Raw genomic sequence first — 17,901 nt, 5'->3', positions numbered from 1 at the left:
TGTTTCATGCATCGGTTAAAACACTGGAGTCCAGCTACATGACTCGCAGCTGGAAACACTTCCCGCAAAACGAGCTGCCTGAGATTCACATAATTTACAGAAAATGTTACATTTTTGTGATTTATATCGTTATCGGGACGACAGAATTCTTATATCTGGATATGAGATTATGGGTCATATTGCACAGCCCTAGTGCCAAGTATTTGAAATGACAAAAATAATACAAACCATAAAAGCTGCATCACAAAACATGCAACACAAGAGTCAAATCAAGTAAGAAACAACTTCAAAAAGTAACAGTAGCAGCTCCTTTAATTCAAAAGAGCAAAACTTGCTGAGTGGAAGTTTTCCAGTTCAAATGCAGCAAATATGCTGCTTTACAAGGGAAGGCCCACAGACTTCCTCACATCACACCATAACGTCTTTTGTGCTCAACTGGAGTCACACCACTCACTGTGTGGATTGTGCAAACCAACAGCTAATCCTGGCAGACTCTTTTTATTACTCATTTAGGATTAAATAAAATGATCGACTCCAGCCTACAGGATTGTGCATGGACCTGTATTAACCTGATTAAGCTGAACTTTAAATAACTGGTTACACCCTCGTTCAAGATATTGTGTACCAGAGTGGGCTGCTGATTTGTTTACATAGTTAAAATGCTTTGAACAGGAGACTGACATGTCAATTTTGACAGTCTATACAGAGCAAGGATTACAAAGTGTTGCACAAGAGCTCTGAATTCATCTGTTAAACAAAGCATTTTAATTTTGCACTCCCTAAAAGAAAGGCAATTATGTCTACGCTGAAAATCTTTGATCACACACTAATCCCAGGAATACACTGTCGTCCTGTACCTCGGATGAGGCTGACAGAGCTGATCGCACCCACTGAAGATAATGGTTCTGCCTCCACCTGACAAACTACTGTATGTTTCTGACGCACCCTAGAAGTATCTCTCCATGTTGTAAAGCTAATAACACTTTCTTACTCCATTTTTGTCAACTACATATAGGAAAAGATGCTGACAGGAAGATAGAAAATCCAGTCCAATTTCAAAATAAAAGACCCTGTACCAACTAAATGATCTGACTTACGCTGTGCAAGGAAGTGAACAAAACTGTCAGAAACGCAGTGTTTTTTGGTTTTAATGTGATCCCTGCTTGACTGCAGGCAACAAACTTTTAACATTAGCATTTTTCAGCAGCATTAAGGCCAGGATTAACACCTACTGACACCTCATGGATGCTTAGCTGCCATGCCACAGTACTCTTGCAACATAATGGCAGTGCTGGCTTACCACGACAATTTGACTGGTATGTGGATGCCTTCACAGAGCCACATTTACACCCTTAAAATTTGACATCACTCAGACCCTCGCATATATGCAGAAGCAGAAAGTATCACATCTGTATTATACCTACTGTAACAGGAAACCAAACTACAGTATCTACCACGCTGCATGACAGCACAGTCACAGTGTTGTTATTACCAGTTCCTTGCCACTGCACTGCATTATTAATTACCCTGTAAACATGCAAGTTATCGGTACTTCGCAGCACTAGTGGCGCAGAGACAAAATCCTGCAGAGTAGATTAACAGGATAGCAACTAAAATTTTCAACGTACTTCACAAACCATGCATTGCTTGAAAGTATGTACTCTGAAGTCTTTATACTCCACCACAGTGAGAAAACAACTGAAGGAACAAGGACAAAAACAGGATGGTTGTGGACCAGCAGCTTCAATTGTGACTCTACAGCCATCTGTGCTTGCGTGACTATGCAGGTGATGATACATTCATCTTATTCTGTGTGTATGTGTTGCACTGGGGCTCACCGCTCCACCGTCTTCCTCTGTTAGACTGCTGTGAAACAATAGGACATGAACACACACACATGGAGGAAGCGAAGATTCCTGCATTCCTATACTACAGAGACTCAACTGTGCCACACACACAAGTTCAGGGCAGGGGAACTATTACTGTCACATTTATAACCAATATGGATATCATTCTTTCCATTCTTTCAAAAAAGTAAGTGAATGTGCAAAGAAAGCCACGTAATACAGCTTCAACTGTGGATGACGGGACGAAAGGCTTGTATTACTTTTATGACCAGCCTGTTCTCATTCCCTGGGAGCCAAATACTGCTTTTTCGTCAAAGCCACTGGTGTGTCGCAGATACACACTCGCCTTTGGTGTCTCCATCTTCACACATTGGATGATGGCAGTAGTGAGACGGGCCCTATCACTCCCAACACATTGTGTATGGATGCCTGTAAAGCAGTGGTCCCCAACCCCCGGGCCATGGACCGGTCGTTTGGTACCAGGCCACGAGAATTGAGAATTGAGGCTCGGGTGTGAAAATTATGGTTTTTGGTGTTTTTAAATCAGCTTTTATTGTTATTTTTTTATCGTTTTTATCGTTAACTCGGTTTCCCTGGGACATTTCCCGTGTGTTATGAATACATCTTATTTTTTTGGTACCGGTACTGGTTTTATTTTGTTGTATTTATCCGCGACACCTTAAAGGCCGTGAAAATATTGTGGGACATAAACCAGTCCATGGCGCAAAAAAGGTTGGGGGCCGCTGCTGTAAAGGATCCCTTGATATCACATTTGAATGTTTTGGTTAAGTATCATTTTCTAATGCACAGAATGAAGAAGCACAAGCTTTCCTGGTTAAATCAAGGGAAGTAAAAACCAGACAAAGCAAAACATAAACCTCAAAAAAGGACTCGAACCACACCGCAGTCTTCTTTCTGACAACTGCGTGACTTCCTCCAGCGCCAGTTTTCCAACATCCTAATGCAGAGTTTCAAGTTAAGGCCATTTTAAAACGCAAATTCTCCCCACAATACATTTAAAAAACGTTCTGCTTTTCTCAGTGTCAATAACCAGACACAAATAACTATGTCGACTCTGGCATATGCAGATGTCCATGCTAGTAAACGGACTCAAAATCAGTTTAAAAAAAGGTAAACAGCCATAATACCATTGCTAACCTCTTACATGATATCTAATATTTTGCAGATTCTTGAAGTGTTTCGTGAGAACACAACAATCTCAAATTCTCAAACAAAGAAGAGCTGATACTTGCATTTATTGAAGCAGTATAAATGATAAAGTGGAACTTAAAAAGAAGAGTGTAGTCGCTCCACCGCTCGCCCAGAATTAAGTGGCAAATCAATAAAAATGGTAGTGAGAGAAAGCTTGGTTTGTCAATGTCATTTTTTTTTCTGTTGGCTTATCTTTGACTCACCAACAAGACTGGCAAACATAAGTGTGCTGCGTGCAGTTTACTGCTATCATGTTCCGGTAATTCTTAACATGAAAGTTGACACTGAATATACCTTTTGTTTTCAAAAGGCAGTGTAATCCACGAAGGTGAGAAGGAGCTTAATATGTGAATCAGACAAAACTGTCACCTCTAATACAAGAGGAGTAGGAAGGCTGTTTTCCAGTAACGATACGTGGAGGATTTGCGTTCAGGAATACCAATCCTGTGTCTAGTTTCTGTTATTTATTTCTGGGGAAATAATGTGGTGTTAAATGCGGATAAACTGACCACCATTAAATACTCACTTGTCCCAACTTACTACACAGCCCCAGGGTTGTGCCACAACCCTTATGTCTACCTTACGTCACCTTACTTTGAAGGTAAACATTTTAATCATATGACACAGAGACTTGTAGTTCTACTGACTGTTCACCATTTTAAGGTATTTTCCTCCATCCTTACCTGGGTTTTGGGAGAAACACCTGAACCCTTGGTGCTTATTTGACCTGAAATGACTCGCTTTACATATATTACTAACTACCATGGTGGTGGTTTCACAAAATACGGGTTCCCCTCTTTGTAAAATTTGAGCCACAAATTCACCCTGAAAACTCTCTTTTGTGAGGCTCAGATTTGTGATCTTTTACACAGAAGGCCTGTCTCAACATCAGCCAATGCTCCTCCTACAGTTTCTAACAGATACACAAAGAGTGGCAGGTCCACAAACAGAGGAGAAAACAAGCTAGCAGAGTTCATGCTTTATTTCCTGCTCAAACATTCCTGTCCAAGCCACACTTTTTCACACAGTGGTAGAACCAAATATAGGCATCGGTGAGGTTTACCATGTCCCTTGGTGCTTAGAAGCACATCCAGAGGTTTCAGGTCTTTCAGTAAATTCCTGCTGAAACAATGAAATAGACATTTAGCTACATAATGATCATAGTTCCTGCAGTATAGCATCCTTATCAACATATTAATCTGCTTCCAGTGAGAAATTACAACTTAACTCATAATTCTGCCATATTTAAGTTGTGTAGTTGTGTGATTTTTGTCCTTTATAACTGTTTTTCAAGTTACTTTGGTGCACATTAATCAGCTATGTGCCGCTTGTTCCAGGCCTGGAAGGGGAATCAAGTCTGAGATGCCAACCTACCTATCTACAACAAGGCAAGATACTGAACTTAAATTAGAAACAAAAAAGATTAGGAGCAGCGGAGGGTGGGCGGGTATGAGGGGCACTTGTGAAAACGCACACAAAATAAATAAGGATATAATATGCATATGATGGACTATTTAGGATTGAAATTAACAGACTGTGCGTGTTCAAAAAGACTGGAAACATTTAATATCTCTAGTCTTTAGGATTCCTGTAATTACCACAAAGACCCTGGAGGTTAACCAAACATCATCAAGTCCTATTACCGTGTTTAATGAATCTCCCGTCTACAAAAAGCCTCCCTCACACAGCAGTTAAATTCCACAACAGAGTGACTATTACACAAACAAATACATAACTGAGGGTATAGATGGTTAACTTTTGTAACCTTACTGATTTGCTACAGAGGGCAGATCAAACGGGTGAGACTGATAGGTTTACTTTTTTATGTCCATGGTTCTTAGTTTTAGAGTTACAGTATCCTGTCCTACATATTCTCATTGGTTTTCATGTACTGCAGCATTATTTGGGGATACTTTGTCATATTTTGTATCATTTCCCATGATACATGACCAGCTTGTTGTGTTTCTGTTGTGGTACGTGGCTATTACTGCTGTTGTTTTGTGTTACATATAACGAACAATGACACAGTCGTTGAGACTATGATGGAGTTGCACAGCATTCAGGAACTTCCTTACAGTTTGGATTACAGGCTTTGGGTTCCCAGCACTGGGCCTCGGTAAAGTGTGGAGCCCAGTGACTAAGAGGCCAACTGTATTACACAGCCTACATAAAAATGAGCACCACAGTTCTTTAAAAATGACCCGACGAGTGCCTACTGACGTTAAAGTGTGAAAAACAACAATATGAAGTGGTTATTTCACGGTTGTTGTTGTTGTTGTAGCTTGGTCAGATCTGAGCGCTTTAGCCAAAGGAAAGGCAGCTGTCAGTCTCTGTCCGGGATACGCGGACAGGTTTAACATGTTTTGCGAAGCCTCTACGATACTACAAACAGCCAGTAAACTATCAGGTAGTCTCTTTTTTAGTGTGTGTTCGTGTAAGGTTAACAAACCACTGCATGTTCACTACTTGCGACAGTTTTCTCATGTAGCATCAAGACGTCCCAGCTAGCTTCTTGATGCTATCAAGTTAGTCCGTTGTCGGACAGCTAAGCTACTGCAGGTCTATTACCGGACAAGCATCAACCACTCCTACTTCTTCTTTAACATTAACTGCTGTTATTCACAACGCAATTTAGACCACAGCCACAGTCCAGCGAGTACAAACAAGCACGTCGACGTAGCACAATTTGTGCAACAACTCACTTACACGGAGGTAAATATGATCGGTGCTCAACAAACCAAGAATTAACGTTGGGTTTACATTAAACGTTAACTAAGTCTTAACCCAGGCATGTTAGCAGCCAGAAAACATTAACATAATGGTAACCCGGATCTCTAAACAAGCATGGATAAAAAGGCCAAGACAATAACAACCATAAACACAAGCGAAGTCAAACAGTTGCTGTGTGTCCGACAATGGAATTATAACATGAGTAGCACAGTAATTACTGTACCAACAAGCATCAAAACAAAAACCTTCTGGTAACAGCATATTAGAAACAGCCCACTTATGGCTATAGAAACGATTCGTTACTGTTATAACACCACTGTAGGACCACAAGACTGTAAATACGCTGGTGGTGTTTAACTACTCTGTGTCCGAAAATGGAACTATGTGATTGCGCACTGCAGTTTTACCTTGTACACATCTCCGTATGTGCCGCTTCCTATCCTCTGGATCAGCTCGAAATCCTCCTGTGGATTCCGCCGGGACAGGTCGACACTGGAGTTCATCATTTCCACTGCCGATTACGGCGCCGATCGCGCACGGTTTACGAACCCCAACAATGTACGAAAACAGATATTTAAAGAAAAACATACGGCGTCAGAAAATCCCAGCCTGAATCCAATGTAGCTCCAACATGGCTTCCACTGCGCATTGGGCATGCGCAATGGACATCATGGCGTACCCTCTCCATGGTGTCTGATGGGGGAGACGTGTGTTGTTAAATTTTAATGCGTTTGGAAACGGATTTCGTAGTTGAATATGGTAATTAAAATGCAATTAAATTATTACTATTTGCTTACTACTTCACTAGTTGCTTGTATGGATACATATTAAGAAACAGCAGAAAAAATACAAATTATAATCCAAACCTACACTGATTTCACTATATAATGAAAATAAAGTCAGATTTTGGGATTTACACAGGAAGCTGTAGGGGAAAGGAAATGAATGAAAAACACTAAGCTCTATGGCTGCATTATTTGGCTCCCTTAATGTAAAACTGGGCTAAGCAGGGCTAAACAGTGGCAGATGGCAACTTTATGATTCAGTGAGGGGGTCTGTGATGCAGGGAAAAACAATCCCATCTTTTCCTGTTACCGTTTTAGAGATATTTCATATTTTCCAGTGGTGTTAGCAAATAATGAAACAGTTAAACACACAATTGATTTAAAAAGTAAACTATTTTCTGCCATAAAACTCTTAAAAAAAAACCCCATACAGTCACCATGGAATGGTCCCCCATTAGCAAAACAAAAAGCAGGGGACTATGCCAGTGTTATTAACCTGAAAAGTGTTGAGAAGAAATTCACAATTTATCACAGTTTGATTAAAAAGTAATGCAAAAAAAGGCAGTGTCTGGCAATTTTATGAACATGTTGAGATACTGAGCAACATTTGTGAGTTGCTTTTTAAAGATAACCATAATCAATGAATAAGTGAGCTTGGGAATGAGTGCCACGGGCAGGATTTTAGAAATTAGAGGTCAAGCACTGCTGGAGGATTGGAAAATCAAAATTTCTTTACTTGTAAGCTTTCAAAAATAATTTCTCAGCTGCTTCCAAAACATATTTTAAATACCTGGAAATCTCATTTACAATTAAAAAGTTGTAAGCAAACCAAAACATGTTACAGAGCGGTTAAAACACAGTGGTATTTCAACATGGCCACTTTTTTTTTTACATGTTAGCAACAAAGAAAATCAAACCAAGTGCCTTAAAACATAACATCCCTGAAAACACAACAGTCTGTTTTGACATATTTATGAATAAGTCCATCTATTGCTCCTAAGCTGACTCTGAAAGTTGCTTGATGCTTCAATGAGGACACAGTGAAAGGCAGACTGTGTTGAAGCTTGGTTTCTTGGCTTGGTGAGGATTTGACCCCAGAGTGGATTTGGAAAGTCTGCTTCTTAGAAGGAGATCTGGAAGAAGATGGGCAGTTTTGCATCCCAGTCTGAGGCTTTGTTTCAGGGTTAGATGTTGGTCCAGTATCATATTGTATTAGAAGTTTTTTGAGTAGACAGGACAACTGAGGACTCAGGAGGAGCACCAGGATACCACCAGGACGGAGAACTCTAGACACAAACATTTGTTATAATAGTTGCATCTCTATCTTTCAATGCTTATTCCAATAATGGCTATGACATTTTTATCTATGCATTAATTTAGTTTTTCCTATTAAAAAAAAAACTAACTAACTAAAAAACAGAACAATAAGACAGCTTAGGATGTGTACTGATGTGCAAAGTGACTCCCAAGCTAAAAATCCACAGTGCACACACATTCACAGAGAAAACAAGTAATGTTTTCTGTTTCGCCAAACAATTCTAAAAGAAACAATTGAGACCGACAAACATAGGAACAAACCTCTCCATCTCTGTCAGGATGAGTGGCAAGTTGGCAGCCATGTCTATTCTGGAGCCAAACTTCCTGCCAAATGGCAGGTCACAGATCACAGCGTCTACAGTGGCACTGGGCACAGGCAGTACTGCACACACAGAGGAGGACAAACAAGCCTAGAGGTAATTTAATATACGACAACAGGCTTCACACTAACCTCCCACTCACTGAGTCCTATCCAAAAAATGCAGCCATGCATCCACAGTGAAAATTCAGGAGCTAAGATTCAATATTTAACTTCTCAAAGACATGAATTTGTAATATAGTTAAAATTTAATTTATAGTAATTCAATTTATAATTTAATCCTTTTTAAAAATGTGAAAATGTGAGCTACTTTATGGTGGTCGGTCTTATCAAGATATAATTCCTCTATTAAAAAAAGAAATGTACTCTAAGATACCATAAAGACTAACCTCATATAAGTAACGCCAGTCAGGTTTGATAAGACTGAACATGTCATATGTGACATTCAAAGAAATGTGCACATTATAATTTTTTCATGTTTATCTATATTTTTCACATGTCTGGCTAATTTTACACATGACTAGATTCATTCATGCACACAGGGCCATCTGTCGTGCGCCTTAAAATCCACTTGTATTGCACTGGATTTACAACTGGTGCGATTTAAAAAGTTAACGTCTGTCCCTCTTTTTAAATGAGAACATTAGTTTAATACAATTAAGTAAGACATGTATTAATAATGTAATATTTAGCTTACTTTACTGCTCTTTTTGTGTGCAGCTGACCTACCCAGAGACGACGCTTTCAGCAGGTTTATTCTGTTTTCCAACTCAGCAAATGCTATGTTCTCACTGGCCTTCTGCAGCTGTGCTTCATCAATATCCACACCCAGGAAACAGGCATCCTGAAAATCCCAGAAACAGGGATTTTTAAACCTCATAAACAAACTTTTCTAAACATTTCTACACTTTAAAGATCAACAGTACATGATTTCTTTTCTGACCTTATGCTCCTGTGCAGCTTCTATTAAGATGGTCCCCACCCCACACATTGGGTCAACCACACGGAAGCCTGGCTAGAAAACAGAACACAGCATACAGCGCATACAGCTGGTTAACCACAAAAAGTATGACTGTGACTGGTTCACCTCACTGAATGCCAAGTGACAGACAACTAACATCATACTAAGGGCTCTTTAAGTGGATCAGATGGGGGGTGGTAGACTAGCCAAAGTACTTTCACTTTGTAAAAACACATGCTACAGTAAAAGTTGTTACTTTAGCACATGTAATTAAGTAAATATCAAAAATCTTCCCAGCTCCAAATAGGCAAAACAAACTAAACTATCCATCCGTTTTCTACTGCTTCTCTGGAGCTGGGTCACGGGGGCAGCAGCTTAAGCAGAGAAGTCTTGACCTCTTTCTCCCCAGCCACCTCCTCCAGCTCATTTGGGGGAATGCTGAGGCATTCCCAGGCCAGCTAAGAGATGTAATCTCTCCAGTATGTTCTAGGTCTACCCCGGGGCCTCCTCCTGGTAGAACATGCCTGGAATACCTTGCCCAGGAGGCATCCTAGTCAAATTCCAAGCAGCTGTACCTCCCAAATCGTGGAAGTCCTCACCCTATCTCTAAGGGAGAGCTCAGTCACACTCATTTCCACCACTTGTATCTGCATTCTCATTCGTTCAGTGGCTACCCAGAGCTCATGGCCATAGGTGAGGTGTAGATCAACAGGGTAAACTAAAAGCTTAATTTTTACGCTCGGTGTTTACAATACACAATAGACAGATACAGAACCTACATTACAGCAGATGTAGCTCTACTCCATCTGTCAATCTCCTGCACCCCTATGTAAAACCTCTACCTGGGCCAAAAACCTTTCCCTGAGCCGGAGTGGGAACGCCACCCATTTACAGTAAAAACCACAAACAAAACTAGAGGCAAATCATTTTGCTACACAAACATAAATGGAAGAGCTCTGCTTGCATGATGTGATGATGCCTTCTTATTTGTGCACATAATAATATAACTCCGTCATGGTTTCAGAATTCATCAGCACAATTTTTAACTGGCAGAAGGAAATTTGATCACATCACTCCGATTTTGACCTCTCTACACTGGCTTCCAATTGAATTTAGGACCCTTTTAAAGTCCTTTTATTGGTTTTTAAATCTCTAAATGGTCTGGCACCTGTTTATTTGTCTGACTTGTTGAAGCCCCATGTACCCACTCGTTCCCTTCGGTCAGCTGAGCAGTTGCTGCTAACTCTGTGGGTAACTGATATATATATATATATATATATATATATATATATATATATATATATATATATATATATATATATATATATATATATATATATCTTAGCCGATATGTGTTTTGCAGCCGATAGGTGCAAAACACCAGCTACTGGTAGACAGAACAATCAGCCGAGACTGCAAGACCAGACTGACCAACCTGTGCACTGCCTGGATTGATTACAAGAAGGCCTATGACTCAATGCCCCACAGCTGGATACTGGAATGCCTAGAATTGTACAAGATCAATGGGACCCTAAGAGCCTTCATCAGGAACTCAATGGGGATGTGGCGTACAACACTAGAGGCCAACTCCAAGCCCATAGCACAAGTTACCATCAAGTGCGGGATCTACCAAGGAGATGCTCTGTCCCCACTGCTGTTCTGCATAGGCCTGAACCCCCTCAGTGAGATCATTAACAAGACTGGCTACGGATACCGACTACGGAACGGAGCAGTTGTCAGCCACCTCCTGTACATGGATGACATCAAGCTGTATGCCAAGAGTGAACGAGACATCGATTCACTGATCCACACTACCAGGCTATACAGCAATGACATTGGAATGTCGTTCGGACTGGAGAAGTGTAGTCGGATGGTAACAAAGAGAGGGAAGGTAGTCAGAACTGAGGGGATTGAACTACCAGAAGGCAACATTGCAGACATAGAGGACAGTTACAAGTACCTGGGGATCCCGCAGGCAAATGGGAACCATGAAGAGGCCGCTAGAAAGGCTGCAACCACCAAGTACCTGCAGAGGGTCAGGCAAGTCCTGAGGAGTCAGCTGAATGGTAAGAACAAGATCCGGGCCATCAACACATACGCCCTGCCCGTGATCAGGTACCCTGCTGGGGTAATAGGCTGGCCAAAGGAGGAGATAGAAGCCACTGACATAAAGACAAGAAAGCTCCTGACCATGCATGGAGGGTTTCACCCCAAGTCCAGCACCCTGAGGCTGTACGCTAAGCGGAAGGAAGGGGGCCGGGGACTGGTGAGTGTCAGCACCACAGTCCAGGATGAGACAAGGAACATCCAAGAATACATTGGGAAGATGGCCCCAACTGACCGAGTGCTCAGTGAATACCTCAGGCAGCAGAAACCCAAGAAAGAGGAGGGAGACGAGGAACCATCATGGAAGGACAGGCCCCTGCACGGTATGTACCACCGGCAGATAGAGGAGGTGGCTGATATCCAGAAATCCTACCAGTGGCTGGACAAAGCTGGACTGAAAGACAGCACAGAGGCACTAATCATGGCAGCACAAGAACAAGCTCTGAGTACAAGATCCATAGAGGCTGGGGTCTATCACACCAGGCAAGACCCCAGGTGCAGGCTGTGTAAAGATGCCCCAGAGACAATCCAGCACATAACAGCAGGGTGCAAGATGCTAGCAGGCAAAGCATACATGGAACGCCATAACCAAGTGGCCGGCATAGTGTACAGGAACATCTGTGCCGAGTATAACCTAGAAGTCCCGAGGTCAAAATGGGAGATGCCCCCAAGGGTGGTGGAGAATGACCGAGCTAAGATCCTGTGGGACTTCCAGATACAGACGGACAAAATGGTGGTGGCTAACCAACCGGACATAGTGGTGGTAGACAAACAGAAGCAGACGGCCGTAGTGATTGATGTAGCGGTTCCGAATGACAGCAATATCAGGAAGAAGGAACACGAGAAGCTGGAGAAATACCAAGGGCTCAGAGAAGAGCTCGAGAGGATGTGGAGGGTGAAGGTAACGGTGGTCCCCGTGGTAATCGGAGCACTAGGTGCGGTGACTCCCAAGCTAGGCGAGTGGCTCCAGCAGATCCCGGGAACAACATCGGAGATCTCTGTCCAGAAGAGCGCAGTCCTGGGAACAGCTAAGATACTGCGCAGGACCCTCAAGCTCCCAGGCCTCTGGTAGAGGACCCGAGCTTGAAGGATAAACCGCCCGCAGGGGCGTGCTGGGTGTTTTTTTATATATATATATATATATATATATATATATATATATAAATTTTATTGCTATGTCTGGTTTTATTACTATGTGCATATTAGTATTGTACAGCACTTTGGTCTACCAGGTGTGTTTTAAAGTGCTATATAAATAAATGATGATGATGATGAGTATTCAAACCATAACCTGCAACAGGCACAGAACAGCTGTGTGTACAGTAGTATATACACCTGTATATGAGCCAGTGAGGCCATGGCCCAGGCTGTTGTAGACCTTAGTCCTGTGATTTTTATATAGCTCCGGTTAGCAAGAGGCAACCTGAAGGAAAGAAGACTCAACTTATTACTTCTTATCAAATTAATTACAGATATAATATTAAAGAGACCGGTTCATCTTAAGTCATTTGACTAAACATTTGTGGGTCTTAATGGCAAAAAGCAGTAAGCTAAACTTGTAACAGACAGAGCATATTATAAGCAGTGACAATAAAAGAACTGCATAATGTATAAGAGGTCTGTTGCTGTACTGAGACTTCGATGTATATTACTGTGTTAAATGTAAAACATCACTGTCAATAACCTGGTCAGTGGGATCCCGAGCAGGCAGTAGTCATCACTCAAATGGACATTTATCTACAGAAAAACAACAACAACAATAGATAATATTACAGCTGAAGTGCCAGAAAAGACAGGCAAGACTCTCTGCAAAGCAATTAACTACAGATGGACTATTTATATTGCAAACATTTCTATTGTAAGACAAAACTTAACTGAACTTATAATCAGTGCAATCCAACAGATTGTTTTTCAAACACAACTGATTACCTCCAACTGTGGATTCTTCAAGTCAGCCTTCCAGCCCAGCAGTCTGCTCAGACCTGCTCCAATCACTCTGCTCACCTCCTGTTTCACACAAAAGTAGAACATTTTTTTGAACATATCCACTGAATATGAATGTCTGTTTCTATGTGGATCCCAGGGATTGCACTTAGTAATATAGAGAGATTAAAAGTATATATCCTTTTAAACAATTATTGCCGCAACACCCTTTGTCTGGGTAAGTTAAACCGATAAACTATTAGAGGAGAAATGACAACTCGTATCTCTGAACATTTGTGTTAAGATAACTTATTCTTACATAAGTTGTGGTGAGTGTTGTGGTAGCATTAACATGTCGTGTTTTTCAGTGGTGGGAGAAACTAGAGCTCTTGGAGAAACCTGCTCAAAGCACTGTGAGAACTTTGAGACTTTACACTGAAGACTCATACCTACTTTAAACCCAGGTGCAGTTAATGCTAACCACTGAGCTACCATGCTGCCCCTGCACTTCATTTCTGTTAAACACCTGTAAAAAGAAGCAGAGACACAGACTTTAACATTTCCTACCTGTGCGCCCAAGCATCGTGACAGAGATCCAGAACATTTGCAGCTGATCCTGAAGGAGACCGGGATACAGGAAAGCAGCTCTGGTTTATCCTCACAGGTTGTCAGCAGTGTCTGATTTTTTTCTCCGGTGGTCTTCACTTCATATGGAGATAAACACGAGGAGACATAAATATATAAAGACTTTAACCTCAGAAGTCACTGATGTATAAGCCGTCTCAAAAATAAAATGTTGCCATTGCATTACCATTTTCCTGACTTTCTTCAGTGAAATCCTTTGCTATGTCATCCATCTTCCTGCTGCTACTTGCTCCACGGTGCTCCAGCCTGGATGCTGTGTGGTCACAAACTGGTCCTCCCCCATTGACGTATGCTCCATGTGTACAGTCGATAAACTCCTCTAACATCCCCTCTGCTTCTTCCTCTCTCGTCCTTTCTTCCTCACATGCCTTCCCCTTTTCTACAGTCTTCTCAATGCCTGTGTCCCAAGCTGCCACTTTCCTCTCCTTCTCCTCCTCCTCCTCATCTCTCTTTCTCTTCTGTGCCATTGTGGATACTCCATTTTGTCCACCACTTCTCTGTTTGTCAATCTCCTCCTTCCTCTCCCCTCCTGTACTTCTAAACTCTACAAGGCTCTTCTCCCCCTCTCTGCTCTGTTCGTCACTCCCTCTCATCTCATCCTCCCTCTTCCTTGTCACTCCCAGGGCAGGGCTTGATGTTTTGATGGTGTTTTTGCTGCCTGTCAGCTCCCCCTGCAGTCGACTCCATGTCATTACAGCACTGGTCCACTGATTCTTGTCATCCAACAGTCTGGACTGTAGCACAGAGGCTGCCTTTGCTATAAATTTTACAAAAAACGCGATACAGAAGTCAGTTCAGAAGTGGTATGTAAACACTGAATGGTATTGCTTATGTTTTTGTATTAATTGTATGTATAGGTTCTTGGAGTTAGTTTGAGGCTACTACCTGTGCTGGTGTGGGCAGACAGACTCACCGGCGAGTCTTGTTTCAACAGAAGAAAGAGTCTCTCTGCACCCTTCAGGTTACTAACTCTGTTGATCTTTGCAGAAGAGCTGAATAACACTTTACCTGGAATTTGACACACCTAAATGCAAAAGTCCACATTCACATTTAAGAGCTCTTCTACATCTTTCATCAAAAAGTTAATTTTTAACCCCGTCTTATAGTAGATTAACCTTCAGAGAAAGGCCACTTTGGCTTGGTCGTAGTGATTGAACACTGATAACCACTCATGTGGATGGCCAACAGTTTCTCTACATACTGAGACAACAGCTGGCTCAGATCATGTTAACAGTTGTGATCAGAAGTTTGCATACACTCATCATGGGCAGCAATTTGGGACTGTTGATGATTTCTTTGAACTGTTCTTTTTCCATAGTGATTGTACAGCGTACATCTTTAACAACTTTTAAAAAAAAATTGGTGCACAGGATTAAATTTATTTTGTATTTTCTCTAACCCAAGCAGGTTCAAAAACGTACATACAGGCTCAAATAAATATATATTAGCCCTTCTAATATTTGATTAAATGTCCCTTAGCACTTTTGCTAGCCAACAAGCTTCTGGCATAATTCTAATTAGATATCTGCCCAGTCTTCTTGTCAGAATTAGTAGAGGTTATTAAACTGGTTGGTTTCCTGGCATAGACCTGACTTTTAAAAAGACCCCACAAATTTCCATCAGGGTTGAGGTTAGGACTTTGGGATGGCCATTCTAGAGGCTTAATTCTATCATTCTTTATCCATTCCAAAACCAGCTTTGATGTGTGTTTGGGATCACTGTCTGGATGGAACAGCCAACCTTCAACCATGTGTCTGTTGCCAACACTTATTGAAGGAGTGTATGTACATATTTGAGGCTGTACGCATGCTTTAACCCTGTGCGGATTACATCGCGTGACAGCGACAATCACAAAATTACGTAAAGCCTGACTAAAACGTTTAAATAAAACTTTGCTGTAAATTTGAATATTTCCTATAACATAAATAAAAAAAAATTTCGTAATATCAACATTAGAAGTTAATTATGACTTTTTTCCCCTTTTCTTTCCACACAAAGAGCGTCCGTATATTTGTCTCTTAAAGGCTTTTAAATCATGAAGACCCCGAGGTTTTTATTTTGTTTTTTTGGGGTTGGGGGGGGTAGCTGTTAGTTGTTGCATGTAGCTAACACTCACGTCTTCAGCCGCTAGCTTCGTCTTCACCTCGTTGATTAAAAAAGCCTCCATACCGTTACCGGCCGTGCAGTAGTAACGAACCACATTCCCACCACTTCCCGGTTCATCCATGTTATAAAATGTGTCAAATCTCAACAAGCGACGCTCTCTACTAGCAACAGTCTGCTGAGTCTTGTTTGACTACGAAAGCCGCCATATTGGCTTGTTTGTTTACACCGGAAACGGAACTATGTCATTAATTGTTGCCAGTCGTTTGCCCACCAGCAGGGGTCTCTGTTGCACAGGGGAAAAAGTTATAGGTGTGTATTACATTTTTAAAATTAGAATACAAATTTAACGCCACAAACTTGAGTTTTCATATATATCTGTGAGTTTATTTGGACAACAGTATGCACATGTGGTCTGTGTATGTATACACATGAAGACTTTGACCTTTGTTCCTTACATTTATGGCATTGTTTCTATGATGACAGATATGCTACTCAGTGTCTTTTGCTCCCTGTTTTTAAATCAGATGTCACTCTCAACATAAATACCAGCTACAGCAGCCGAGCTGTTTTAGCTGAGGAAACAAAGATACATTTGCTCATTTTGTGTAAAATATTGTGAAGATGTTAAGTTACATTAGGCAGGCAGCTGCCCACATTACACTGTGACAATCACCAGTTATCTATTTTGAAAGCCTCAGCTAGAAAAAATGCAAAATGGTTTGTAAGGTTGGCCACAGGTCTGTATGTAAATGGGAGTTAGAGGATTGCTTCATATTTTGCTATGTATAATGTTAGTGTTTCTGAAAATCCCCCCAAAAATCTTTATTAACAAAGTAAACTAAAAATAGACATTATATTTTATAGTTTTAAAATTGGATAACAACTGACTTGAACATAATATGAAATAAAGTCTTTTTACTATGGGCACAGTGAATCCATTGATAGCTTTACTAATCTGAAAGTTACCTACCGGTATATTTTTATTTTTGTAGTTTTCCTTTTGTATATAGACAGGCTAATGCATTGCCGATTCTCTGATGTGAAGCAAGGCAGAAGAATGTACTCATAAAATGAACAGAATCATAAGAATATAACACTAAGAGCACTGCAAATGTAAGAAAAATATGCTGAAATCAAATGGTATATTATTTGAAACCTATATGAGACATTGGCACATCCATTTTTTTTCCAATTTTTTAAATGTATTTTTTCCTAATTGTCCAAATTAGTCTGTGATTGGCCTTAGTGCCCCACAAATCAAATTTATATACAACTAAATATGACTCGAAAATATGATTTAAATGGACGATTCCTCACTTGATGATGAAACATCCACTTACATACAGTGGGGCAAAAAAGTATTTAGTCAGCCACCGATTGTGCAAGTTCCCCCACCTAAAATGATGACAGAGGTCAGTAATTTGCACCAGAGGTACACTTCAACTGTGAGAGACAGAATGTGAAAAAAAAAAAATCCATGAATCCACATGGTAGGATTTGTAAAGAATTTATTCGTAAATCAGGGTGGAAAATAAGTATTTGGTCAATAACAAAAATACAACTCAATACTTTGTAACATAACCTTTGTTGGCAATAACAGAGGTCAAACGTTTACTATAGGTCTTTACCAGGTTTGCACACACAGTAGCTGGTATTTTGGCCCATTCCTCCATGCAGATCTTCTCGAGAGCAGTGATGTTTTGGGGCTGTCGCCCAGCAACACGGACTTTCAACTCCCGCCACAGATTTTCTATGGGGTTGAGGTCTGGAGACTGGCTAGGCCACTCCAGGACTTTCAAATGCTTCTTACGGAGCCACTCATTTGTTGCCCGGGCGGTGTGTTTTGGATCATTGTCATGTTGGAAGACCCAGCCTCGTTTCATCTTCAAAGTTCTCACTGATGGAAGGAGGTTTTGGCTCAAAATCTCACGATACATGGCCCCATTCATT

The 17,901-nt window shown here is 41.0% G+C and overlaps 2 protein-coding genes across 11 annotated transcripts in view; both read right to left on the bottom strand.

Moving 5' to 3' along the window:
* The window catches only part of LOC309720771 (mitogen-activated protein kinase kinase kinase kinase 3-like), a gene marked incomplete at its 3' end in the record, with an annotated part of 47,466 nt that extends 40,997 nt beyond the window's left edge, over positions 1-6,469 (bottom strand). For 8 of the 9 annotated variants that reach the window (XM_082557933.1, XM_082557934.1, XM_082557936.1 and 5 more), the window contains exon 1: positions 6,197-6,468. In XM_082557933.1, the coding sequence (XP_082414059.1) occupies positions 6,197-6,295 (99 nt within the window). In that variant the 5' untranslated portion in view covers positions 6,296-6,468. Of the gene's footprint in view, positions 1-6,196 lie in introns of all 9 variants that reach the window. The other variant, XM_082557937.1, reaches the window with a different exon arrangement.
* Positions 6,470-7,287: 818 nt separating this feature from the next.
* On the bottom strand, positions 7,288-16,192 carry thumpd2 (THUMP domain containing 2). Of its 2 annotated transcripts, XM_082557942.1 has the most exons (11): positions 15,962-16,192; positions 14,731-14,869; positions 14,012-14,602; positions 13,768-13,904; positions 13,207-13,284; positions 12,962-13,014; positions 12,613-12,700; positions 9,154-9,225; positions 8,940-9,054; positions 8,153-8,273; positions 7,288-7,860 (listed from the first exon to the last, which is right to left on the bottom strand). In XM_082557942.1, exons 1-11 carry the CDS (start codon positions 16,070-16,072, stop codon positions 7,500-7,502), a joined length of 1,866 nt encoding a protein of 621 aa, XP_082414068.1. In that variant the 5' UTR covers positions 16,073-16,192; the 3' UTR covers positions 7,288-7,499. The 2 variants fall into 2 exon arrangements, with proteins under 2 accessions (XP_082414068.1, XP_082414069.1); XM_082557943.1 differs by lacking the exon at positions 15,962-16,192 and having other exon boundaries at positions 14,759-14,869.
* Positions 16,193-17,901: the final 1,709 nt, after the last annotated feature.

This window comes from Aulonocara stuartgranti (assembly GCF_965226115.1).
Source record: "Aulonocara stuartgranti genome assembly, chromosome: 13".
NCBI classification, from domain to species: Eukaryota; Metazoa; Chordata; class Actinopteri; order Cichliformes; family Cichlidae; genus Aulonocara; species Aulonocara stuartgranti.
This window is presented reverse-complemented; position numbering and strand designations above follow the sequence as displayed.